This window comes from Phocoena sinus, chromosome 3 (assembly GCF_008692025.1).
Source record: "Phocoena sinus isolate mPhoSin1 chromosome 3, mPhoSin1.pri, whole genome shotgun sequence".
In the NCBI taxonomy this organism is placed as follows: domain Eukaryota; kingdom Metazoa; phylum Chordata; class Mammalia; order Artiodactyla; family Phocoenidae; genus Phocoena; species Phocoena sinus.
Window position 1 is genome coordinate 2,926,441 of NC_045765.1, and position 27,482 is coordinate 2,953,922.

At 42.1% G+C, this 27,482-nt stretch overlaps 1 protein-coding gene across 1 annotated transcript; it reads right to left on the bottom strand.

The window, feature by feature from the left end:
• Positions 1 to 489: 489 nt before the first annotated feature.
• Positions 490 to 27,187, bottom strand: LOC116751176 (zinc finger protein 77-like). The gene is made up of 4 exons (XM_032626667.1): positions 27,051 to 27,187; positions 3,647 to 3,773; positions 2,420 to 2,597; positions 490 to 2,014 (listed from the first exon to the last, which is right to left on the bottom strand). The coding sequence occupies exons 1-4, from the start codon at positions 27,051 to 27,053 to the stop codon at positions 823 to 825; spliced, it is 1,500 nt and encodes a 499-aa protein (XP_032482558.1). The 5' UTR covers positions 27,054 to 27,187; the 3' UTR covers positions 490 to 822.
• Between the last annotated feature and the right edge of the window lie 295 nt (positions 27,188 to 27,482).

Genomic DNA, 27,482 nt, shown 5'->3' on the forward strand with positions numbered 1-27,482 from the left:
GAGAATGTTATTTTCCAAGACCTTCCACAATTACTAATTTCTGTGAGAAACAAAGATATGGTATCTGCTAGCAACAAACAACTTGGAAGACACACCTTTCACTAATGAAGGTGCAAGGGGAGGGTAAATATTGAGTCAGAAAATTCCAGTATCTGTAACAGTGGACCAGGAAAGACATTTCAACAATACAGACCTCATATCATGATCACATATTAGAAAGATAATGCAAAGTAAGAATCAAAAGCTTTTCACCTAAAAATTATACCAAGTTACACATGAAAAAAAAACAAAAACTGAAAACCACTTATCACCCCTGGGTTCAAAAGACATCATAATGGGAATTCCCTGGCAGTCCAGTGGTTAGGACTCTGTGCTTCTACTGCAGGGGGCATGTGTTTGATCCCTGGTCAGGGAACTAAGATCCCACAGGCTGAGCAGGGCAGCCAAAAAAAAAAAGACACTGTGATGGAAATGAGGCAAGCTTTATATGACTGTATGATTATTTAAAGTTGGAGATAACAAAACATAAGTAGTACAGATGAAGTAGACATAGAGAGATAGTTATTATCTTAAGTATTCAGATCAGCAATATGAGCTAGAAATTAATACACTGGGATCCCTATTCAGGATGAGGCACTTACCAAGGCAAAACCATATTTATCTCTGTTAAAAGATTTCTATTGTGCTCTGAGTTTTCATGTACAAAGTAAGTGAAGTGCTGAAAGTTTTCCCACGTTTTCCCTTTCATAAGTTTTCTCTACAGTGTGCTGCTCACATTACAAGTTTGAAGAGAGAATGAAGTCTCTCCCACGGTCCTTGGATTCAGAGTTTCTCCCCAGCATGTAGCCTCATGTGTCCTCGCAGGTTTGCGGGGTACCAGAAGGCTTTCCCACATTGCTGACATTCATAGGGCTTCTCCTCACTGTGCATTCTTACGTGCTTTCGTAAGGACGAGGGCCAACAGAAAGCTTTCCCACACTGTGTACATCTGTAGGCTCTCTCCCCACTGTGCGTTCTCATGTGTCCTCGAAGGGAGGCATGGCGAGTGAAGGCTTTCCTGCAGTGCTGGCATTCGAAGGGCCTCTCCCCAGTGTGCGTTCTCTCATGCTCCCGGAGGGATGTGGAACAACTGTAGGCTTTCCCGCATTCCATACATTCATAGGGTTTCACTCCGCTGTGCATTCTCACATGCTTTTTAAAATATCGCTGATGCCTGAAGGCTTTCCCACAGTGCTGACATTCATAGGGTTTCTCTTCGCTGTGTGTTCGTGCGTGTTCTCGAAGAGATGAGGAGCAACTGTAGGCTTTGCCGCATTCCATACATTCATAGGGTTTCATGCCACTGTGTGTTTTCACGTGTCTTCTGAAGTATTTGGGACAACTGAAGGTTTTCCCACATTCCTTACACACGTAAGGTTTCTCTCCAGTGTGCACTGTCACATGTCCTCCCAGGGATGCAGGATATCGGAAGGTTTTCTCACATTCCTTACATTCATAGGGCTTCTCTCCAGTGTGAGTTCTCACATGCCGTGCAAGGTAGGAATAATACATAAAGGATTTCCCACATACTTTACACACATGGATTTTCTGTCGATGGTGACCTCTCTCACGTCCCTTAAAGGATGAGGGACAAGTGAGAGCTTTTCCAGACTTCTTACACTCTAAAGACTGTTTACTACTGCCACTCTTCACATATCTCTCAGATGCTCTCCCAGCATCCTGATGTTTTTCGGGTTTCTCTACAATGTGTGTTTCCCCAGGAGGATTTAGGCACGAGACACAGCTGCAGGCTTCCCCACATTCTTCACATGGATAAGGTTTGTGTCCAGGGTGAGATCTTTGCTGATTCTTTTGGAAAGAACAATCCCTGAAGGCTTTTCCACACTTAGTGCATTTATAGGGCTGAATTCCAGTCGGATAACCCTCATGCACAGTAAGATGTGTAATCTGGTTCAGGGTTTCTCCACATTGATGACCTTCATTACCTTTGCAGAGATGCTCCACCAAACCATTTCTGTTCAAAATGGGAAGAACAGTATTAGGGATTAATGATTATAACTGATTTCTTCATTAATGATTTATTGATGGTTGTTCATTAGTATTTTCACTATGTATTTGCCATTTTCAAGGAATGGGTATGTTGTAGGCACTGTCTGCATTGTGACAACATGTAACAAGCTTAATGCTCTGGCTGAGGGCTCAGACAGAGCCATAATGTTCTGTGTTTCTTACATACAGGGTTTCCTGGTCGTTGTTTCCAACTGAATTATGTTTCAGATACCTCACATTTATGAAAGTATTCTCTTGTGAAAATTTTCTAAGTAAAAAATTGTTTAGCTAGGTTTATACCTTTTCTTTAGTTTCAAGTTAGTCTAACAGTCTGCAGAGATCCGCCTTCCCCTGTAGCTGTGCCACTCACCTGAAATCCCTCTCCTGAGTTTGGTGACCTCGGATGTTATGAAATATCCAGTTTTCTCCAAAAACAGAACAGGAATCATTTCTTGTGCATCTTACTATTTTCTTTTCACTGCATAGTTCATTCTCCAAAATATCCCACTGAGGACTTGATCCACTGGTTTTAACTTGAGGGCAAGAACCTGCAACAGTTGGTAACATAACTAAACCTTTGGGAAAGAAATGGTGGGATAAAGGAAAGAAAAGAAACCATATGCAGATTTCTTTCCATATACTGACCCAAAAATGTAAACACATTTTATAAGGAAAAATGGACACGGGAACAAAGAAAAACTCTGAGGACCCTAGCTATTTGGAACTTTGGCCATCGTACAAAAAATGAGTCAAAGTGGCAGCTTGTTCACTAAGAGGTACTTCAAAAAGAATGGAGACTGATGTCGAGATCAGTATTTTCAGAAAAGTAAAGTAGGATGGAACTGGGTAAAATGCACATTCCCAAATGCTCCCTTTGTAAGAGGAGCTACAGAAAGACTTCCCAAGTGGGCAAGGATGGATGAAAACTCCAAGAGGGAAGCCAGGTTAATGACAAACATCACCTTCTCAAAGACAGAGTCATATTTCTAACAGATACGTCCAAATATCACTCCCTGATCCAGAACCTGCTCCTCCTGAGAGGTGCGCCCTCCTGGTGATCGCAGGCACAGAGGCCCTAGACAAAGCCTATCTCCACTGACCCAGCTGCCACTGGGAGATCGGATGGTGTGTGGCTGCTGTCTTGCTCATGGAGAAAAGCTCCTCATGGGGAGGATGAAGGACAACAGGCCATCCATGAGATGGGCCAATTCTCTGGTCCTCAAGTCACTGACAATGGGTAAGTGTGGGTTTAACTGCAGCAAAATTATCGTGTCAAATGTATACTGATCACAGTGTAACTTTCACAGGGTGAAAACCATAACGCTTCTCCCACTGCTCTAGGTGACACTGCAGAATATGCTCACATTTATAAAATTCGGGACCCTCAGGATTCTAATCGAGAGTGACAAAAAGTCAATCAATACAGTAAACTTTGTTTTCATGGAAAAGCTACCTGACCCTAGGTAGGTTTCATGAAAGGTTGGACTGTGTCTGTCTTTTTTCCAACATGTTCTCATACTTGTCCCTAATAAGAAAGGACAATTGTAAGAAATATTTGTTCCCTAAAGACTAAGTGCAGGGAGGAAGCCATCCTCACCCACAGAGGCCAGGTTCCTGAAGGTCTCCAGCATCACGTCTCTGTAGAGCTTCCTCTGAGCCAGGTCCAGCAAAGCCCACTCCTCCACGGTGAAGTTCACAGCCACGTCCTCAAAGACCACCGAGTCCTGAAACAGCCACAGGTTCTATGTCAGCAAGGCTCCCTCTTCACCCCCGTGTGTGGGAAGATGGGGAGGCCGAAAGTCGGGAACTGGACTCAATTCCTAGAACTCCTGAGCTTACACTCTTGTGGGAAATGAACACATACAAGCCAATCAAATGCATTTTACTCAGTGATGCTAAGTGCTGGAAACTGAAGCAAAGTGTAACAGCAATACTTGATAAATACTCACACACACATAATTAGAAAGAATTGTTTTTACTGAAAGAGTAAATCCTAAGGTATGGTAAAGACTGAAAAATGAAATCATCATTCAGATAACATGGAAATGGATACCTGGCTTGGTCAAAAGTTATTACTACCTTGTCACCTCCAAGAACCGGAAACAGAACGTCAGTGCTGCTGGATCTGAATAACACTTAACTTGAAGGCAAAAGCAGCAGGGAGTCTGGTCTAGCCCCCTCATATCCAACAGAGGCAGAGATACGACCCCCTGCCAAGATGAGATGGACACTAGGGGTATACAGGCAGTCCAGGGCCCAGGGCCTGGCACATCCACTGGGTAAGAAAAGGCCTGGTTCCTCAGGAATCTGTCAAGCCAGCGGGGCCTCTCAAATAAATAACAGAGTGCTCGGAATTCAAGGAACAGGCCCCACAAACAAGAGCTGCTGAAGGATCTAATGGTAATGGAGTCAAGTTGACTTTAACAGGGAGAAAAAAGAACCTAATTATTATTTTTAGAGAAATATTGGGGACTTGCCAGGTGGCACAGTGGTTAAGAATCTAACTGCCAATGCAGGGCACACGGGTTTGAGCCCTGGTCCCAGAAGATCCCACATGCCGCGGAGCAACTAAGCCCATGCATCACAACTACTGCACCTGTGTGCTACAACTACTGAGCCCACGTGCCTCAGCTACTGAAGCCTGAGTGCTCCAGGTCCCACGTGCCACAAATGCTGAGTCCACATGCTACAACTACTGAAGCCTGTGCACCTAGAGCCCACGCTCTGCAATGAGAAGCCACTGCAATAAGAAGCCCACACACCTAAAAGAAGAGTAATCCCTGCTCACCACGACTAGAGAAAGCCTGCCTGCAGCAATGAAGACCCAACACAGCCAAAAATCAATAAAATTTTTTAAAAAAAGAAATATGGGACCACACTGCGCTGATGATATAAACAGACAATGACAAAATTAAAAATTAGAGATTTTTTAAAACAAAAAATATGGTCTCAAAATCTGAAGGAAAAACAAATCCCCACAATATCAGCTACAAAGAAGGCAAGGTTACTTCAACTAGGGTTGCAACTGGGTTTGCTAATCACACACCTGATGAGAAGCTTGTATCAGAAATATATTTTAAGAACTCATATGACAACAATAAAAAAAAAAAAGATAAGAATATAAAAGACAAATAATACAGTTAAATAATGGGGCAATAAATGTGAATAGACAATTCTCCAAAGAAGATATACAAATGGCCAATAACCATATGAAAAGAGGCTCAATAGCATGAGTAATTGGTGATCCATATACAAAATTGAATTGTGGAGAGACATTTCCCAACCCCTTCTATGAGGCTTGTATTACCCTGATACCAAGACAAGAAAAAGACATCACATGTAAAGAAATCTACAGAGCAGTATTCCATATAAATATAGACAAAAAAATCCATAATCCAAATCTAGAGAACTATAAAAAGTACTAAACACCATCACCAAGAGGGATTTATCCCAGGAATAAAAAGTTTGGTTCAAAGAAACAAAGCATTGGTATCAAATACCTTATTAACAAAGAACAAAAACCATATGATCACCTCAATAGACTCAGGAAAAGTATCTGTTAGAACATCACCTTTTCATGATGTTCTTCTCTAAGTGGAAAAGACCACAACTAGAAATATAAAAACCAGAAAGGAAAAGTTGCACTGGTAAAGTCAAAGATAAAGTAAAGGTAGTAGATCAACCACTTACAAACATAGTAGGAAAGTTAAAAGACAAAACTAGTAAATTTATCTATATCCATAATAAGTAGTTAAGGAATACAGAAAACAACATATGTAAAATATGATACAAAAAATATTAAAGGACTTCCCTGGGGGTGCAGTGGTTAACAATCCACCTGCCAATGCAGGGGACATGGGTTCATGTCCTGGTACCGGAAGATCCCACATGCTACAGAGCAACTAAGCCGGTGCACCACAACTACTGAGCCTGTGCTCTAGAGCCTGCGAGTGACAACTGCTGAAGCCCGCGTGCCTAGAGCCTGTGTTCTGAAACAAGAGAAGGCACGGCAATGAGGAGCCTGTGCACCACAATGAAGACCCAATGCAGTCAAAAATAAATAAATAAATAAAGTTAAAAAAATTAAACACAAGTGGGAGGACTAAAAATGCAGGGCTGTTAGAACTTAAGGTAATCATGTATATAGAAAGGTTGCTATGTATAAACCTCATGGTAACCACAAACTAAAAATCTATAATAGATACACACAAAAGAGAAAGTAATCCAGACATAACACTAAAGATAGTCATAAAATCACAAGAGAGCAAAAGAAGAATAAAGGACAAAAAAAAAGCTATAAAAACAACCAGAAAGCAATTAACAAAATGGCAATAAGTACACACCTATCCATAATCACTTTAAAGTAAATGGACTAAATGCTCCAATCAAAAGACATAGAGTGGATCCACCACAGGGCAGACAGCAGAAGCAAGAAGAACTGTAATCCTGCAGTCTTTGGAATGAAAACCACATTCACAGAAAGAATGACAAAATGAAAAGGCCGAGGACTATGCACCAGAGGAAGGAACAAGATAAAAGCCCAGAAAAACAATTAAATGAAGTGGAGATAGGCAACATTCCAGAAAAAGAATTCAGAATGATAGTGAAGATGATCCAGGACCTCGGAAAAAGAATGGAGGCATAGATTGAGAAGATGCAAGAAATGTTTAACAAAGACCTAGAAGAATTAAAGAACAAACAAACAGAGATGCACAATACAATAACTGAAATGAAAAATACACTAGAACGAATCAATAGCAGAATAACCAAGGCAGAAGAACAGATAAGTGACCTGGAAGACAGAATGATGGAATCACTACTGAGGAACAGATTAAAGAAAAGAGAAATGAAGACAGCCAGAAACCTCTAGGACAACATTAAATGCACCAACATTCACATTAAAGGGGTCCCAGGAGGAAAAGAGAGAAAGGACCCAAGAAAATATCTAAAGAGATTATAGTCAAAAACTTCCCTAACATGGGAAAGGAAATAGCCACCCAAGTCCAGGAAGCACAGAGAGTCCCAGGCAGGATAAACCCAAAGAGAAACACACTGAGACACACAGTAATCAAATTGACAAAAATTAAGGACAAAGAAAAGTTATTAAAAGCAACAAGGGAAAAAGGACAAATAACATACGAGGGAACTCCTGTAAGGTTAACAGCTGATTTCTCAGCAGAAACTCTACAAGCCAGAAGGGAGTGGCATGACATATTTAAAGTGATGAAAGGGAATAACCTACAACCAAGATTACTCTACCCAGCAAGGATCTCATTCAGATTTGACAGAGAAATCAAAAGCTTTACAGACAACCAAAAGCTAAGAGAATTCAGCACCACCAAACCAGCTCTACAACAAATGCTAAGAGAACTTCTCTTAAGTGGGAAACACAAGAGAAGAAAAGGACCTACAAAACAAACCCAAAATAATTAAGAAAATGGTAATAGGAACATACATATAGATAAGTACCTTAAATGTGAATAGATTAAATGCTCCAACCAAAAGACACAGATTGGCTGAACAGATACAAAAACAACACCCATATATATGTTGCCTATAAGAAACACACTTCAGAACTAGGGACACATACAGACTGAAAGTGAGGGGGCGGAAAAAGATATTCCATGCAAATGGAAATCAAAAGAAAGCTGGAGTAGCAATACTCATAGCAAATAATATAGACTTTAAAATAAAGACTGTTACAAGAGACAAGGAGGGACACTACATAATGATCAAGGGATCAATCCAAGAAGAAGATATAATAATTATAAACATATATGCAGCCAACATAGGAGCACCTCAATACATAAGGCAAATGCTAACATCTATAAAAGAGGAAATCGACAGTAACACAAAATTAGGGGGGGACATTAACACCTCACTTACACCAATAGACAAATCATCCAGACAGAAAATTAATAAGGAAACACAAGCTTTAAATGACACAACAGACCAGATTTAATTGATATCATAGGACATTCCAACTGAAAACAGCAGATTACACTTTCTTCTCAAGTGCACATGGAATATTCTCCAGGATAGATCACATCTTGGGTCACAAATCATGCCTTGGTAAATTTAATAAAACTGAAGTCGTCATCAAGCATCTTTTCCAACAACAAAGCTATGAGATTAGAAATAAATTACAGGAAAAAAACCGTAAAAAACACAAACACATGGAAGCTAAAACAATACGCTACTAAATAACCAAGAGATCACTGAAGAAATCAAAGAGGAAGTCAAAAAATAGGTAGAGACAAATGACAATGAAAAAATGATGATCCAAAACCTATGGGATGCAGCAAAAGCAATTCTAAGAAGGAAATTTACAGCAATACAATCCTACCTCAAGGAACAAGAAAAATCTCAAATAAACAATCTAACCTTACACCTAAAGTAACTAGAGAAAGAACAAACAAAATGCAAAGTTAGTGGAAGGAAAGAAATCCTAAAGATAAGAACAGAAATAAATGAAATAGAAACAAAGAAAACAATAGCAAAGATCAATAAAACTAAAAGCTGGTTCTTTGAGAAGATAAACAAAATTGATAAACCTTTAGCCAGACTCATGAAGAAAAAGAGGGAGAGGATTCATATCAATAAAATTAGAAATGAGAAAGAAGTTACAACAGACACCACAGAAACACAAAGCATCATAACAGACTACACAAGCAAGTCTATGACAATAAAATGGACAACCTGGAAGAAATGGACAAATTCTTAGAAAGAGGGGCTTCCCTAGTGGTGCAGTGGTTGAGAATCTGCCTGCCAATGCAGGGGACACGGGTTTGAGCCCTGGTCCGGGAAGATCCCACATGCCGCAGAGCATCTAAGCCCGTGCGCCACAACTACTGAGCCCGCATGCCGCAACTACTGAAGCCCGTGGGCCTAGAGCCCTGCTCCACGAGAGAAGCCACCACAATGAGAAGCCCGCGCACCGCAATGAAGAGTAGCCCCTGCTTGCTGCAACTAGAGAAAGGCCACATGCAGCAACGAAGCCCCAACACAGCCAAAAAAAAAAATTCTTAGAAAGATACAACCTTCCAAGACTGAACCAAGAAGAAATAGAAAATATGACAGACAAATCACAAGTAATGAAATTGAAACTGTGATTAAATATCTTCCAACAAACAAAAGTCCAGGACCAGATGGCTTCACAGGTGAATTCTATCAAACATTTAGAGAGGAGCTAACACCCATCGTTCTCAAACTCTTCCAAAAAACTGCAGAGGAAGGAACACTCCCAAATTCATTCTACAAGGCCGCCATCACCCTGATACCAAAACCAGACAGAGATACTACACAAAAAGAAAATTACAGACCAACATCACTGATGAATACACATGCAAAAAGCCTCAAGAAAATACTAGCAAACAGAGTCCAACAACACATTAAAAGGATCATACATCATGATCAAGTGGGATTTATCCCAGAGATGCAAGTATTCTTCAATATATGCAAATCAATCAATGTGATACACTATATTAACAAATTGAAGAATAAAATCCATATGATCATCTCAATAGATGCAGAAAAAGCTTATGACAGAATTCAACACCCACTTACGATAAAAACTCTCCAGAAAATGTGCATAGAGGGAAACTACCTCAACATAATAAAGGCCATATATGATAAACCCACAGCAAACATCATCCTCAATGGTGAAAAACTGAAAGCATTTCCTCTAAGATCAGGAACAAGACAAGGTTGCCCACTCTCGCCACTATTATTCAACATAGTTTTGGAAGTCCTAGCCATGGCAATCAGAGAACCAAAAGGAATAAAAGGAATTCAAATTGGAAAAGAAGAAGTACAACTGTCACTGTTCACAGATCACATGATACTATACATAGAAAATCCTAAAGATGCCACCAGAAAACTACTAGAGCTAATCAGTGAATTTGGTAAAGTTGTAGGATACAAAATTAATGCACAGAAATCTCTTGCTTTCCTATACACTAACAATGAAAGATCGGAAAGAAAAATTAAGGAAACAATCCCATTCACCACTGCAAAAAAACAAAAAATAACTAGAAATAAACCTACCTAAGAAGGTAAAAGACCTGTACTCAGAAAACTATAAAACACTGATGAAAGAAATCAAAGATGACACAAACAGATGGAGAGATATACCATGTTCTTGGATTGGGAGAATCAGTACTGTGAAAATGACTATACTACTCAAAGCAATCTACAGATTCAATGCAATCCCTATCAAATTACCAATGGCATTTTTTACAGAACTAGAACAAAAAAATCTTAAGATTTGTATGGAGACACAAAAGACCCCAAATAGCCAAAGCAAACTTGAAGGAGAAAAACAGAGCTGGAGGAATCAGCCTCCCTGACTTCAGACTATACTACAAAGCTACAGTAATCAAAACAATATGGTATTGGCACCAAAACAGAAATACAGATCAATGGAACAGGATAGAAAGCTCAGAGATAAACCCATGCACATATGGTCACCTTATCTTTGATAAAGGAGGCAAGAATATACAATGGAGAAAAGACAGCCTCTTCAATAAGTGGTGCTGGCAAAACTGAACAGCTACATGTAAAAGAATGAAATTAGAACACTCCCTAATGCCAAACTCAAAAATAAACTTAAAATGGGATTAGAGACCTAAATATAAGGCCAGACACTATAAAACTCTTAGAGGAAAACATAGAACACTCTATGACATAAATCACAGCAAGATCCTTTTTGACCCACCTCCTAGAGAAATGGAAATAAAAATAAACAAATGGGACCTAATTAAACTTCAAAGCTTTTGCACAGTAAAGGAAATCATAAACAAGATGAAAAGACAACCCTTAGAATGGGAGAAAATATTTGCAAATGAAGCAACTGACAAAGGATTAATCTCCAAAATATACAAGCAGCTCATGCAGCTCAATATCAGAAAAACAAACAAACCAATCCAAAAATGGGCAAAAGACCTAAATAGACATTTCTCCAAAGAAGATATACAGATGGCCAACAAACACATGAAAGGATGCTCAACATCACTAATCATTAGAGAAATGCAAATCAAGACTACAATGAGGTATCACCTCACACCAGTTAGAATGGACATTATCAGAAAATCTACAAACAACAAATGCTGGGGAGAGTGTGGAGAAAATGGAACCTTCTTGCACTGTTGGTGGGAATGTAAATTGATACAGCCATTATGGAGAACAGTATGGAGGTTCCTTAAAAAACTGAAAAAAGAATTACCATATGACCCAGCAATCCCACTACTGGGCATATACATGCACTCCAGTGTTCATTGCAGCACTATTTACAATAGCCAGGTCATGGAAGCAACCTAAATGCCCACTGACAGATGAATGAATACAGAAGATATGGTACATATATATATACAGTGGAATATTATTCAGCCATAAAAAGGAACGAAATTGAGTCATTTGTGGAGACGTGGATGGACCTAGAGACTGTCATACAGAGTGAAGTAAGTCAGAAAAAGAAAAGCAAATAGCGTATATTAACACATATATGTCGAATCTAGAAAAATGGTACAGATGAACCCGTTTGCAAGGCAGAAATAGAGAAACAAATAGAGAACAAACGTATGGACACCAAGGGGGGAAGTGTTGGGCAGGGGGTGATGATGAGATGAACTGGGATTGAAATATATACACTGATTTGTATAAAATAGATAACTAATAAGAACCTGCTGTATAAAAAATAAAATTAAAAAAATTAACAAATGAACAAAAAAGAATGACTCACATTCTGGTGAGATTTTTACATTTTTTTTTAAATGAAGAAATATCAGTTAGAAAGAAAAAAATCATTAAAAAAAGAAAAGACACAAAGTGGCTGAATGGATACAAAACCAAGACCCATATATATGCTGCCCATAGGGACTCACTTCAGATCTAAAGATACACAGATTAAAAGTGAGGAGATGGAAAAAGGGATTCCAAACAAATGGAAACAGAAAGAAAGCTGGAATAGCAATACTTAGACAAAACAAACTTTAAAACAAAGATTGTAACAAGAGACAAAGAAGGACATTATTTAATGAAAAAGGTATCGATCCAACAAGAAGATATAACACTTGTAAATATATATGCACCCAACATAGGAGCACCTAAATATATGATGCAAATATTAACAAACATAAACAATGAAACTGACAGTAACACAATAGCAGGGGACTTTAACACCCCACATACATCAATGGACAGATCATCCAGACAGAAAATCAGTACTGAAACACTGGCTTTAAACAACACATTAGGTCAGATGGACTTTAAATTACACACACACACACACACACACACACACACACACACACTAGAGTTTTTATATATAAAACATTCCATCCAAGAGCAGCAGAATACACATTCTTTTCAAGTATACATGGTACATTCTCCAGGATGCATCACATGCTAGACCACGAGTCTCAATACATTTAAGAAGAATGAAATCATATCAAGCATCTTTCCCAACCACAACAGTATGAGAAATATATTCTTATATATATATACATATAAGAAAAGAACAGCAAAAACCCCACAAAAATGTGGAGGGTAAACAACATGCTATTAAACAACTAATGGTTTATTGAAAAAATCAAAGAGGAAATAAAAAGATACCTGGAGATAAATGAAAATAGAAACACAATGTTTCAAAAATCTATGGGATGCAGCAAAAGCAGTTCTAAGAGAGAAGTTCACGGTGACACATCCTACCTCAGGAAACAAGAAAAACCTCAAATAAACAATCTAACCTTACACCTAAAGAAACCAGAAAAAGAATAACAACCAAAATCCAAAGTTAGTAAAAGGAAAGATATAATAAAGATCAGGGCAGAAATAAATGAAATAGAAACTAAAGAAAAACAAGGAAAAAGATCAATGAAATGAAGAGCTGCTTCTTTTAAAAGATAAACAAAATTGATAAACCTTTGGCCCACTCATCAAGAAAAAAAAAAGAGAGCCCAAATAAATAAAATCAGAAAAGAAAGAGGAAAAATTATAACCAAAACTACAGAAATACTAAGGATCATAAGAGATTACGCCAAACAATTACACACTAATAAAAAAATGGATAAATTCCTAGATGTGCAATCTTTCAAGACTGAATCAGAAAGAAATATAAGAGGGACTTCCCTGGTAGTCCAGTGACTAAGAGTCCTTGATCCCAGTGCAAGGGGCCTGGATTCAATCCCTGGTCAGGGAAATAGATTCCACATGCTGCAACTAAAGACCCTGCATGCCACAACTAAAAGATCCCACGTGCTGCAACTAAAGATCCCACATGCCACAACAAAGATCCTGCATGCTGCAACTAAGACCTGGGGCAGCCAAATAAATATTTTTTAAAAAAAAGAAAAGAAAAAGAAACATAAGACATGAGTGGACCAGTTACTAGTAATGAAATTGAATCAGTAATTAAAAAAAAAAACAAAAAACAAAAAAAACCCTCTTAACAAATGAAAGTCCAGCACCAGATACCTTCACAGATGAATTCTATCAAACAATTAAAGAAGATTTAATCCCTATCTTTTTCAAACTATACCAACAAATTGAAGAGGAATGCTTCCCAGATCGTTATATGAGGCCAGCATCACCCTAATACCAAAATCAGAAAGATACTACACACAAAAAGAAAACTACATGCCAATATCACTAATGAACATAGACACAAAAATCCTCAACAAAACACTAGGAAACCAAAATCAACAATACGTTAAAAGGATCATTCACTATGATCAAGTGGGGTTTATCCCAAAGATGCAAGGATAGTTCCACATCTGCAAATCAGTCAACGTGATAGAACTCATTAACAAATTGAAGATTAAAAATCATATGATCACCTCAGTAGATTCAGAAAAAGCTTTTGACAAAATTCAACATCTGTGTATGATGAAAACTCTCAACAAAGTGGGTATAGAGGGAACATACCTCAACACAATAAAGGTATATATGACAAACCTAGAGCCAATATCATATTCAATGGTGAAAAGCTGAAAACATTTCCTTGAAGATCAGGAACAAGACAAGGATGCCCACTCTCGCCACTTTTAATCAACACAGTATTGGAAGTCATAGCCCCAGCAATCAGACAATAAAAATAAATAAAAGGAATCCAAATTGGAAAGAAAGAAATAAAACTGTCACTGTTTGCAGATGACATGATACTATACGAAAATATCCTAAAGATGCCACACGCACAAAAAAAACTGTTAGATTAAATGAATTCAGTAAAGTTGCAGGATATAAAATGAGTATACAGAAATCTGTTCAGTATCTAAACACTAACAACAAACTATCAAAAAGAGAAATTAAGAATAATTCCACTTACAACTGCATCAAAAAATAAAATACCTGGGAATAAATCTGAGGAGGTAAAAGAACAGTACATAGAAAACTATAAAACACTGATGAAACTGAAGATGACACAACGAAATGGAAAGATTTATTGTTCTCATTGATTAGAAGAATAAATATTGTTAAAATGACCATACTACTGAAAGCAATCTACAGAGTCAAGGCAATCCCTATTAAAATACAAATGGCATTTCCCACAGAACTAGAATGAACACTTCCAAAATTTGTATGGGAACACAAAAAACCTCAAATAGCCAAAACAATTTTCAGAATGAAGCTGGAGGTATCATATTCTCTGATTTCAAACTATACAACAAAGCTACAGGAATGAAAACAGTATGGAAGTGGCACAAAAACAGACACATACATCAATGGAACAGAATAGAAAGCCCAGAAATTAACACACACTTTTTTTGTCAATTAATATATGACAAAGGAGGCAAGAATATACAAGGGGGACGGGGGGGAAGATAGCCTCTTTAATAAGTAGAAAACTGGACAGCTACATGCAAAAAAAACAAAAAAACAAAACCAGACTACTTTCTCACACCATACACAAAAGCAAACTCAAAATGGATTAAAGTCTTAAATATAAGACCTGAAGTCATAAAGCTTCTAGAAGAAAACATAGGCTTGATGCTCTTGGACAGGTCTTAGCAATATTTTTTGGATATGTCTCCTCAGGCAAGGGAAACAAAAGCAAAAATAAACAAATGGGACTACATCAAACTAAAAAGCTTTTGCACAGTGAAGGAAACCACCAATAAAATGAAAAGGCAACCTACTGACTGGGAAAATGACATATCATTTGCAAATGATATGTCTAGTAAGGAATTGATATCTAAAACATATAAAGAACTCACGCAACTCAGACAAAAACAAACAACTCAATTGAAAAATAAGCAGAGGACCTTAACAGCCATTTTTCCAAAGAAGACACACAGAAGGCCCAAAGGCACATGAAAAGGTGCTCAACATCACTAATCATCAGAGAAATGCTCATCAAAACCACAAAGAGATATCACCTCACACCTGTCAGAATGGCTATTATCAAAAAGAAAACAAGTGGGGCTTCCCTGGTGGCACAGTGGTTGAGAGTCCGCCTGCCGATGCAGAGGACACAGGTTCGTGCCCCGGTCCGGGAAGATCCCACATGCTGCGGAGTGGCTAGGCCCGTGGGCCATGGCTGCTAACCCTGTGCGTCTGGAGCCTGTGCTCCACAACGGGAGAGGCCACAACAGTGAGAGGCCCGCATACCGCAAAAAAAAAAAAGAAAAAAGAAAACAGGTAACAAATGTTGGTGAAGATGTGGAGAAAAGGGAACCCTTGTGCACTATTGGTGGGCATGCAGCTCCATGTAGCTGCTATGGAAAACAGTATGGAGTTTCCTCAAAAAATTAAAAATATACTCTATAGTACAGGGAACTCTACTCAATACTCTGTAATGGCCTCTATGGGAAAAGAACTTTTTTAAAAAGTGGACATATGTATATTTATAACTGATTCATTTTCTGTATACCTGAAACTAACACAACATTGCAAATCAACTATACTCCAATTAAAAAAATTTTTTTTAATTAAAAATAGAACTACCTCACGATCCAGCAATTCCACTTCTGGGTATTTTTCCAAAGAAAACAAAAGCACAAATTTGAAAAGATACAGGTACCTCTATGTTCATTGAAGCATTATTTAGAATAGCCAAGATATGGAAGCCACCTAAGTGTCCACTGATAGATGAATGGATATGGATATATATATATATATATATATATATATATATATATATATATAATGGAATATTACTCAGCCATAAAAAATAAAGACATCTTGCCATTTGTGACATAAACCATATGATTTCACTTATATGTGGAATCTAAAAAACAAAACAAACGCACAAAGATAACAAAACAGAGTCAGAGATGCACAGACAAATAGCAGTTGCCAGAGGGGAAGGGGTTGAGAGGATGACTGAAATAGTTGAGGGAGATTAAGAAGTAACAACTTCCAGGCTTCCCTGGTGGCACAGTGGTTAAGAATCTGCCTGCGAATGCAGGGGACATGGGTTCGAGCCCTGGTCCGGGAAGATCCCACATGCCTCGGACCAACTAAGCCCATGCACCACAACAACCGAGCCTGCACTCTAGAGCCCACGAGCCACAACTACTGAAGCCCGCGCACCTAGAGCCCATGCTCCGCAACAAGAGAAGCCACCGCAATGAGAAGCTTGCGCACCGCAATGAAGAGTAGCCCCCACTCACCACAACTAGAGAAAGCCCGCGCTACAACCAAGACACAATGCAGCCAAAAATAAATAAATAAATAAATAAATTTAATTTTAAAAAGGTAACAACTTCCTTTATAAGTTATAAAATAAATAAGTCACTGGGATAAAATGTACAGTGTAGGGAATATAATCAATAATAATATCTTTGCATGGTGACAGTTGGTAACTAGACTTACAGTGGTGATCATTTTGTAATGTACAGAAATAGTGAATCACTATTTTGTGCACTGGAACTAACAGTGCTGTAGGTCAATTATACTTCAAGAAACAAAGAAACTCATAGAAAAAGAGATCAGATTTGTGGTTACCAGAGGCAAGGGGTTGGGGGAGTGGAAAGTGGAAAAGGTGGTCAAAAGGTACAAACTTCCAGTTACAAGTTAAATAAGCACTAGGATGTAATGTACAACATGATTAATATAATTAACACTGCTGTATGTTATACATGAAAGCTAACAGAGTAAATCCTGAGAGTTCTCGTCACAAGGGAAAAAAATTTAAAAAAAAAATTTTTTTTTTAATTAATTTATTTTTGGCTGTGTTGGGTCTTCGTTTCTGTGTGAGGGCTTTCTCTAGTTGTGGCAAGCGGGGGCCACTCTTCATCACGGTGCGCGGGCCTCTCACTATCGCGGCCTCTCTTGCTGCAGAGCACAGGCTCCAGACGCGCAGGCTCAGTAGTTGTGGCTCACGGGCCCAGTTGCTCCGCAGCATGTGGGATCTTCCCAGACCAGGGCTCGAACCCGTGTCCCCTACATTGGCAGGCAGATTCTCAACCACTGCGCCACCAGGGAAGCCCTCTTTTTAAAATTTTGATTGGAGTATAGTTGATTTACACTGTTGTGTTAGTTTCAGGTGTACAGAAAAGTGAATCGGTTATACATAAACATATATCCACTCTATTTTTTTAAGGTTCTTTTCCCATATAGGCCATTACAGAGGATTGAGTAGAGTTCCCTGTGCTATACAGTAGGCCCTTATTAGCTAATTTTATCTATAGTAGTGTGTATATGTTAACCCCAATCTCCCAATTTATCCCTCCCTCCCCTTACCTCCTGGTAACCATAAGTTTGTTTTCTACATCTGTAACTCTTTTTTTTAATAAGTTTATTTATTTTATTTATTTATTTTTGTCTGCGTTGGGTCTTTGTTGCTGCGTGTGGGCTTCCTCTAGTTGTGGCAAGCGGGGGCTACTCTTCATCCTGGTGCACGGGTTTCTCACTGCAGTGGCTTCTCTCGTTGCGGAGCACAGGCTCTAGGCGTGTGGGCTTCAGTAATTGTGGCATGTGGGCTCAGTAGTTGTGGCTCACGGGTTCTAGAGCGCAGGCTCAGTAGTTGTGGCCCACAGGCTTAGTTGCTCCATGGCATGTGGGATCTTCCCGGACCAGGGCCCGAACCCGTGTCCCCTGCATTGGCAGGTGGATTCTTAACCACTGTGCCAACCAGGGAAGTCCCTGGTCTCCTTTCAATACAACAGAGTGAAAATGGTGATCCCAAAGCTACCTTAATAATAGAGGCTTCCTGAATAGAAACATGGCCCCAGACTCCTCCACGTGCCAGCTTAAAGCAGAGCAGGTCAGCCAGGCTCATTTAGGAACTGCCACCACCTAGGTATTGTCTGTATCTGCCAAGGACAATTCCTAGAGAAGAGTCCGCCCATTACGCTGCACCATCCATAAGCCTTATCATCCTTGTTGAAACTCCTATTACAGCTGCATCAAGTAAGCAAAAAGAACCACTTTCAAAAGCCTAGAATCGAGAGCTGGCAGATACACGGAGTCAGCAAGGAGAACCTCCCCGGGGACGGGCTGGGTTGATGATGTGGTGAAACCTCGTAGAGGGAAAAGTAGTTTTTCCTTCTTCTGTGCTGGGGAAAAAAATCAGTTTTCCCTACTGTGTGTTTCTTCCCTGTGTGTCTCTTTACCTTCACAGAGAACACTTCACTTCAGACACTTCTGGTCTCCAATGTGTGGTGGTTTCTCCCCACACCAGGCAATTCTCTGTGACTCCAACTGGGTTTCCCATGCTTTCACTCAGTTCTGATACACTCTACCTGGAGAGATCCCACAGGTTAAGGGCTCAGTCCCTCAAGACTAACCTCAATGCCCAAACGCACACACACTTGAGACACCAGTCTCAAGACCAGGCTGTCACCTGTGCTTTTTCTGACCTACCAGCTATAGATCACAGGTTCCCATGACCCCTTCTCCTGGTGTTCCATTAATTTGCCAGAGTGGCTCACAAAACTCAGGGAAGCGCTTACCCACGTTCACCAGTTTAATAAAGGATGCGATAAAGGATACATACAAACATCCTGATGAAGGGACAAGTAGGGTGAGGAATGTGGGAAGCAGCACGGAGCTTCCATGCCCTCTCTGGGCATCACCCTCCCCACACCTACCCCTGGTCACCAACCCAAAAGCTCTCTGAACTCCAAACAACTGGGATTTTGTGGAGGTTTCATCACAGAGGCAGGAATGGTCATTAAGTCCATTTTCAGCCCTTCTTCCTTAAGAGAATGGGGGGTGGGTCTGAGAGTTCCAAGCTTCTTATTATGACTTGTCTTTCCAGTGACCTGACCTCATCCAGGAGGCATCCATGAGCCCAGAGTCACCTCATTAGAACAAAAGGCACTTCTATGACCCAGGAGGTTAGAGGGGTGTCAGGAGCCAGGGGCAGAGACCAACATATATCTTCTATAATCTCGTAAGTCTTTAAACACAACTGGCCCTAAATGTGATGATTTGCCCTCAGACTTGAAAGCAAGGAAAGAGCGTCCTTTCAAAAGGAAACGGGGGATTTTCCCTGGTGGTCCAGTGGTAAAGAATCCACCTTACAATGCAGGGGACGCAGGTTCAATCTCTGGCCAGGGAACTAAGATCCCACGTGCCACGGGGCAACTAAGCCCACGCGCCACAACTACTGAGCCTGCACTCTAGAGCACACGAGCCACAACTACTAAGCTCATGCGCCTCAACTAGAGCCCACGTGCCACAAACTACAGAGCCCATGTGCCCTAGAGCCTGTGCGTCACAACTAGAGAGGAGCCCGAGCACCACAACGAAGAGCCCGAGAGCCACAACAAAAGATCCCACATGCTGCAACTAAGACCTGACGCAGCCAAAAATAAATAAAATAAGAAAGTAATAAATAAATCTTTAAAAGAAAAAAGGAAACTGGGTTCAAAATGCTTCATGAGGGACTTCCCTGGTGGCGCAGTACTTAAGAATCTGCCTGCCAAAGCAGGGGACATGGGTTCGAACCCTGGTCTGGGAAGATCCCACATGCTGCGGAGCGGCTAAGCCCGTGGGCCACAACTACTGAGCCTGCTCTCTAGAGCCCGCGAGTCACAACTGCTGAGCCCGTGTGCCACAACTCCTGAAGCCCGCGCACCTAGAGCCCACGCTCTGCAACAAGAGAAGCCACCGCAATGGTCCGGGAAGATCCCACATGCCACGGAGCAACTAAGCCCATGTGCCACAACTACTGAGCCTACTCTCTAGAGCCCGTGAGCCACAACTACTGAAGCCCACGAGCCTAGAGCCCATGCTCCGCAACAAGAGAAGCCACTGCAGTGAGAAGCCCGTGCACCACAATGAAGAGTAGCTCCCGCTCGCCGCAACTAGAGAAAGACCGTGCGCAGCAACGAAGACCCAATGCAGCCATAAATAAATAAACAAACAAACAAACAAACAAATAAATAAATGTTGCAAGCTGACAGTTCATGAAAGATGTAGTTCTAGTACACTATTTTCACACACCTGCCTTAATAACAGGTGAACATGGGCTTCCCTGGTGGCGCAGTCGTTGAGAGTCCGCCTGCCAATGCAGGGGACGCGGGTTCGTTCGTGCCCCGGTCCGGGAAGATCCCACGTGCCACGGAGCGGCTAGGCCCGTGAGCCATGGCCGCTGAGCCTGCGCGTCCAGAGCCTGTGCTCCGGAAGGGGAGAGGCCACAACAGTGAGAGGCCCGCGTACCGCAAAAAACAACAACAACAAAAACAAAAAAAAACAGGTGAACAGGTCACTCTTCTATGTACTTTATGGAGCCTGTTGAGCTTTGAAAATGGTCAAATACGGGAAATAATAAATAATCAGTATTAAGTTAAATGATCTTATTCTAGTGGATGTGATTTTTGTTTTTTAAGGCGTATGAAGTGATTTTCAAACTCTCATCCCAATGCAGCAAAATACCAATGAACAATTCTTCCCCAGGAGGATCCATGTTAATGGAATCTCATCGTCAATCAAGTCTTCATCTCATCTATCTCCTTATCACTGAAGCATAAATTTCTTGAGAGCAACTGAAATACCAGTCTTGGAACTTTTTTACATAATCTTCTTTTCCTTCCTTCCTACTGTTCAACGGGGAACTGCTCCTCTTTACTAAACAGATATCTGTGTACACCACTGGGTTGCTCTGGGTCAAGATGTGCTTCACCACGAAAGCTTTCAGAGTGTGTGGAATGGGAGAATATAAAAAACAAATCTTCCCAATGCATTTGAGCAGAAGTGCTGGTTCCGATTTAAAGCCTGTCTCTTAACCTGCATATACCAGGATGGGAGCAAAAGATGCCTTAATATGTCACATGTCATGTGCTGGAGACAATGAGGTTGGTAAATGCCTGTTTATCTTCTGTTCTGTGTTTTTATTATTATTTTTTCTTTTAATTAATTAATTTATTTTGGCTGCACTGCGTGGCATGTGGGATCTTAGTTCCCCGACCAGGGACTGAACCCGCATCCCCAGCATTGGAAGCGCGGAGTGTTAACTGCTGGACCACCAAGGAAATCTGTGTTCTGTGTTTTTAGTTGTTTAATAACTGAGGTCTTCTAAATGGTTTGTCATAAAACCACATTTCAAGTTTTGTTTCTTTTCAGAGAATCTTTTCAAGTATTCAAATGTATTTATCACCCTGATCTCTAAATAATAATAGACACAGAAATCTCTCTAATGCTGACCTGTAGTACATGCTTGATTTTAAAAAACTGTTAATAGGGGACACTAATAGAGTAAGTTTCACCAGGAAAAAAATATTGTAATAGAAGAAAACATTTACCTTTATTCATTGCTCAAATGTTTGTGTATGTCACGCCCCAAAAGAATACGAAAATAATCACAGAATGAGATTTTTAGTAAGTTTCCAGTATACAAACTCATAAAAATAAATCTTGGTGTATTTTGAATCATTAGAAACAAGCAATTGAAAAGTAAAAATTTTCGGGACTTCCATGGCAGTCCAGTGGTTAAGACTCCATGCTTCCAATGCAGGAGGTGAGGGTTCGACCCCTGGTTGGGGAACTATGATCCCACATGTTGCACGGTATGGCCCAAAAAAAAAAAAAAAAAAAGTAAAAAATTTAAATATTAGATCTTTAAAACTAATTGCTACAAAACCAATTTTCTTTAAGTCCTAAATTATGTCTAACTAAGGATATAAGCTGATTTGTGGATAAAGTCCAAAATGTTATCAAACGACCCCACAGTAAAATGAAATAAATGGAGAGATGGGCACATTCTCAGTAAGGGGACTTGATGTCACCATGACGTCAGCTTCTCCCAAACAGGTCAAGGGTTTAAGAAAATTCCACTGGATATTCATTTCCATTGAAGGTTTGCTTTGGGTTTTGGTCTGGGGTTTTTTCTGTTTTGTGTGAACTTAATAAAAACTACTTTTAAAAACTGAAATGGAAGACAAACTTCTAAAATAGCCAAGACTTTCTACAGAACAAGGTGGTGGGATTTTCCCTAACAGACACTGAAACTTCTTAAGCTGCAGTGATTAGGACAGGATGGTGTTAACAGAGGGATGGACAGATACACCAATGGAAAAAAACCACAACACATTGAAACAGACCCACATGTTTTCAGCACGTGGATCTACGCCAGAGCACTTGATGCTGGGCAGGGGCCAGATGATGACACTTTGACAGGGCAGTGACCACTGGATATCTACAGGGGAATAAGAAATCTTTTTCCTTATAAGTGCACGTACAATAACCAATTCACTGTGGGCTTAACTATGAGAGACGAAAGTAGAACACACTGAGAAGTTACAGGAAAATGCATTATGATTCGACAATCGGGAGTTTTCTTATAGAGGAAAAATAGAGTAAGCTACAAAGGAAGATGGCGAATGTCAAGTCTATTAAAGTTAAGACGTGTCCATCAAATAGAATAGAGAGAACTGATGAACCACAATCTGATAGAACATATTTGCCATACCGAGAAATGAAAAAGGTTGAATGTCCAGAGTATGTAAAGAAAGTATAATAAATCAGTAAATATACAAATGAATTACAGGTGAGAAAATGACTGAAAACTATTTCACAGAAGACGAACACCACTTATAAGAAGTGCTCAACCCCAATGGTTAACAGTAGAAACCAATATACAATCACAAGGAGATCCCACTTCGCATATTATGATGGACAAAATTAAGCTGGATACTCCTGAGCCAGGCTGGAACCTGGGAAGCTTTGCTGCAGTGCCTGCAACTGGACAACCATCTCCTCCAGCAACAAGATACAAAGAGACTATAAGGGACTAAAAAAACTGCACGGCAGGCTTGGGGCAAATTAGGAACAAGAAGATACAAAAAGACCAAAAAATCCAACTGCCACTTCTGAGGAGTCCGGAGCAAAAGCAGGGTATTGCCCATGCACCTGGCACACAGCACCACCAAGGGGGTGGGCACACCACGCAAGCCACCCCTCCGGCACAGCTGCTGGACTAGAGTACCCCCCACCCAATATAAGAGAACGCAGCTCATCCTCACCCCCTCAGAGAGTGAGCAAGGAAACCTGTTGCTTGTTTTCGCTCCCTCCTGCTGCCGCAGGAGCGCCAAGAAAGCCTTGATTGGAATTTCTTGTCTGGCCTCTTATCAACTTCTGTTGATTCAAGTCCAAGAACCCTGGTCAGTAATACTCCAAGTGCTGGAAATGGCGTAGAATCAGCACTAGACTCCAGCCATCCATCCACACTTCCTAGTATTTTGAAAATATCCATAATCTACAATCCTTCATTTTTTCTTCCACATGTACAAAATTTATATTGCATTGGCATTTGGAGACAAAAATCAAGGAGTATAAATAATAGCACTGCTGATAAATCAAAACTAACCATGAGACAACCCAAGCCCCACAGAACTGGATGGAGGATACCACCTGGTGATTCCCTTCCTCTGAAACCAGCACATGTGAAACAGACTGGGGCCAAGAACCATGTAGAAGCATTCTACAGTGTGCCAGTGTGCCATTACTGGTGCGGTACGGGTCATATTCACTTATTGCAGATTCAGCGGAAGCAAAATCAAAACGCTGCTTGGTGATGAGGGACAGGTGTAAAGCTGCAAAGAATACCAAAAAGACCAGGATGATCGGCATTCTGGGGACTGCTCACTGGGAAGCGCTACCAACTGACCAAGGGAATAAATATCTACACCTTCAAGTAACGGAACAAAAGTCTTCAGTACTCACGCTGAGTCACAGGGCAGAACACTGTATTGAGGAGGACACAAAGGGGAAGCGCAGCCAAGTGTGAGCCGCTCAGATCAGCGGCCTGCTGCCCACGGTGCACAAGGAAACCCCAAGTCAGAAGGTCAAAGCCATCTGAGCTGGATGGGTACCCCCAGGGCAGAGGGAAGGACTGAGCTCCACCTAAGTGTAGGAATGCTCCGTCCTCTGGGTCTCAATTCTCACCCAGGAGGAAACGCTCAAGTTGAAGTTCTGACCCAGAGAAACTCTCTAATTCATCGACCCTCTCAGCAGCAGCTGAGCCCAAGGAGCCTTCCTCACGTCTGACCTTCACAGACTCACTCAGGGTGCACACATCACACTCAATCCACCAACTCCTTGGATGAGGCCAAAAGCAAAGGTCAGGAAACAGCTGAGGACAACAAAACCTCGGCTGACAAACCACCCCCAGCCCTTCTGCAGGTGGATCCCCTACCCCATGCTCATGCCATAAACACCTCCTTCTGTGGTGGTTCTACAGTCTGGAGGCCACATGTGTGGGGAGGGGTGGCAGCAAGGGCCCAGAGCACCTTCCTTCACCTCCCTCATAGGCTCAGCTTGTCCCCGCCCCAGGTGATGCATCTACTTCAAGCACTGTGGGTCATTTACAGGAGACAAAGACCCCAGCAGTGTGTAAATGAGAACCTGCAGGATCACTGCTTCCTCCTGTGTTCATGGATAATGTAGGAGAGGGAAATTTTAGGGCACTTTTATGGTTTGAGCTACTGGTTACTGCTCATCCCTTTCAGAAGACAGGCATCAGTTCACTAATATCCTCATGATGACGAGCTGTAACTCATCTAATCAGAAGTGAGCAAGTCTCAGTAGCACTGGTCACATTTCACAGAATTTCCATTCATCTCTGTTGACCAGCTAATAACAGGAAGTAGACAAGAATCAGACAGTGTCAGAACTCTGCACCCTGCATGGAAGAGTCACTATGATTCCTATGAATCTTTTTAATCAGTATGTCCACCCATTTCACACGAAGGGGTGGGACTGCCTGCATTTCCTGAAATTCTAATGGAAGAGAAAACATTTTCTGTACTGAGACACTTCTCCCCAGAGGCATCTCTGGTTAAGGCCCAAAGGCCCAGAATAATACAAGTCAGCAGGAAAGGGCAAAGACCTGAGACGCTTACTACCCTCACTAAGGAGAAGAAACCAGGCAGAAAGAATGCGGAATTTTACACTTGCTGAAACCGGAAGCTGGATCAGGGGAAGCTATTAGTGCTGAGCCGGACCCAGAGGAGGCAGCTCACAGGTGTCAGGGGACAATGCTGAACCCTCCCTGAGCCCTGTGCTCCTGGAAACTTCGATGGGAGGTGAAAGGACCCCCCCACCCTTTGCTCTTCTGGAAAATGGCAGGCTGCAAGAAACCGCCCCCGTGCCCCACCTGACTCAGATAAGACTCACACGGAGGCCCCCTGTTTATCCAGGACGAGGCCAGACGCAGTCCCCTCAAAGTCCCATCTCCACCTCATCAGTGATTAGCGGAACTGTTCCCCGCACTGGCCAAGCAGAACAAATGCTTGTTGGCCAAACTTTGGTTCAGCTCCTCTCCTTCCCCCTGACCTGGCCTCACCGCAGCCAGCCGACAGACCCCTAAGGACAGGCTGGCCTCAGGGATCTGCTATCCGAGCATCACACCTGGTCCCTCCTGGTGTTGTTTAAGCCTCTGTGTAAAAGAAACTCTTTGCCCAACTCTTGAGACGCTTGCAGATCTTGGGGTCAGATATCCCCCTTCCTGCAAAGCCCCCTGTGCCTCGTGCAGCAGACCCTTCTCCCCTGCAGGAAATCACTGGAATGAAAGTCTGCCTTTAGGAAGTTTGGAATTTTATTTGACACTGGCTTGACCCAGTGTTCACAATTACCCATTTCTTACCCAAACTTTACTTAGGCTCCTGTCTACCCACAGGCCCCTGACTTTGAGTCACCACTCCCTCCCCCCGCCCCCCACTGAGAAGCACTGAGCTGCAGAGCAAACCCTCCCCCCCGGCCCCCCTCCCCGACCCCGGCCTGAGAATGCGCTGACCACAGGGACGCCCCATTCTGTCAAACAGCCTTGCTCTCACCCTCCTCACCCATAGCCCTTTTCTATTTAGTCTGAGACCCTGGAACATTTGTGGTATCCGAGCCCTGTCCCTATTCCAAATCTTTGGAATATTAAAAACAAGACCACAGCCCCAAACGGAATCAGTTATGCTAAGTCCCAAATCATCAAACAGAGACTTAATTACAGTTTCAGCCTCTCCCAGAAACGGAATCTGAAACCAGTCAGTCAAGAATTACCTGGTCAGCACAGTGAAGTGATCTGCCTGACAGACCCCTGCCCTCCGTAGAGTAACCTGGCCACAGACAATCCACTTTTCGCTACTTTCTTTGTCCCGCTCCCTCTGCCTATGGAAGACTTTCATTCCGTACAGCTCCTGGCAGCGCCCTTATAGATATGCTGGATGGGAAGCTGCCAGATTCATGAATTGTTGCATACAGACGTAAGAGCTTCAAAATGTACTCAGTTGAATTTTGTTTTTTAACGGGAATAAAGTCTCTCCTTACCCAATAAGGGCTTGACTTTATCTGTCAGGTCACGGCGCGTTCCCTCACCCCCGCCCCTGACCACTGCCCGGGTCACCTGGTCCTCCCTGGGACCCCCAAGGGACGCACACTCAGGTCGGGACTCCCCCGCCCCCCACGAGAGGACGGGAAAGACAGGACGCCGGGACCCCACCCCGCGGCCGAGGGGGAGACTCGGGTCGGAATCCAGGGGAGCGGGCGCGGGAGACCCAGGCCTGCCTCAGCTCCCAGGCGGTCCTAATCAGCCCCTTCCGGTCTCTGGCCCCGGTCCGCGCACTCACCATCTCCGTCCAGGTCCTGGGTGTCCAGGGCGTCCTCCCGCGGCCCTGCAATCTGGGCCGGTGACAGCCACAGACACTGGACACCTGGGTCCGCGCCCCGCAGGTGCGCAAGCGCGCCGAGGTGCACCGAGAGCGACGCCTGCGCGGGCTGGGAAGGCGGGGAGGGCTGGGAGGGCTGGGAGGGCTGAGAGGGCACCCACCCCCGACCCTGATTGGACGGAGCTCCGGGCTTCCGCCCTCTGATTGGGCGCTGCTCCAAGCACTCCCCCTCCCCGGGGCTTATGAGTGTACGCTACTCCGTGACCCGCCCCCGGCGCCCGTTAGAAAAGGACTCCAGAACCGGCCCCCGCAATCCTTGATTGGATTGTTCTCCGGGAACGGGTGCTCTGACTGGACGGTACTCCAGGCACTCACCCTATTGAGGGCTCTGAA

Coding starts and splice junctions, on each gene's coding strand:
- LOC116751176 (XM_032626667.1), bottom strand. Junction 2,598..3,646: donor CAGGAACCTGGCCTCTGTGG/GTGAGGATGGCT, acceptor CAACTGTTGCAG/GTTCTTGCCCTCAAGTTAAA. Junction 2,015..2,419: donor ACTCAGGAGAGGGATTTCAG/GTGAGTGGCACA, acceptor CATTTTGAACAG/AAATGGTTTGGTGGAGCATC.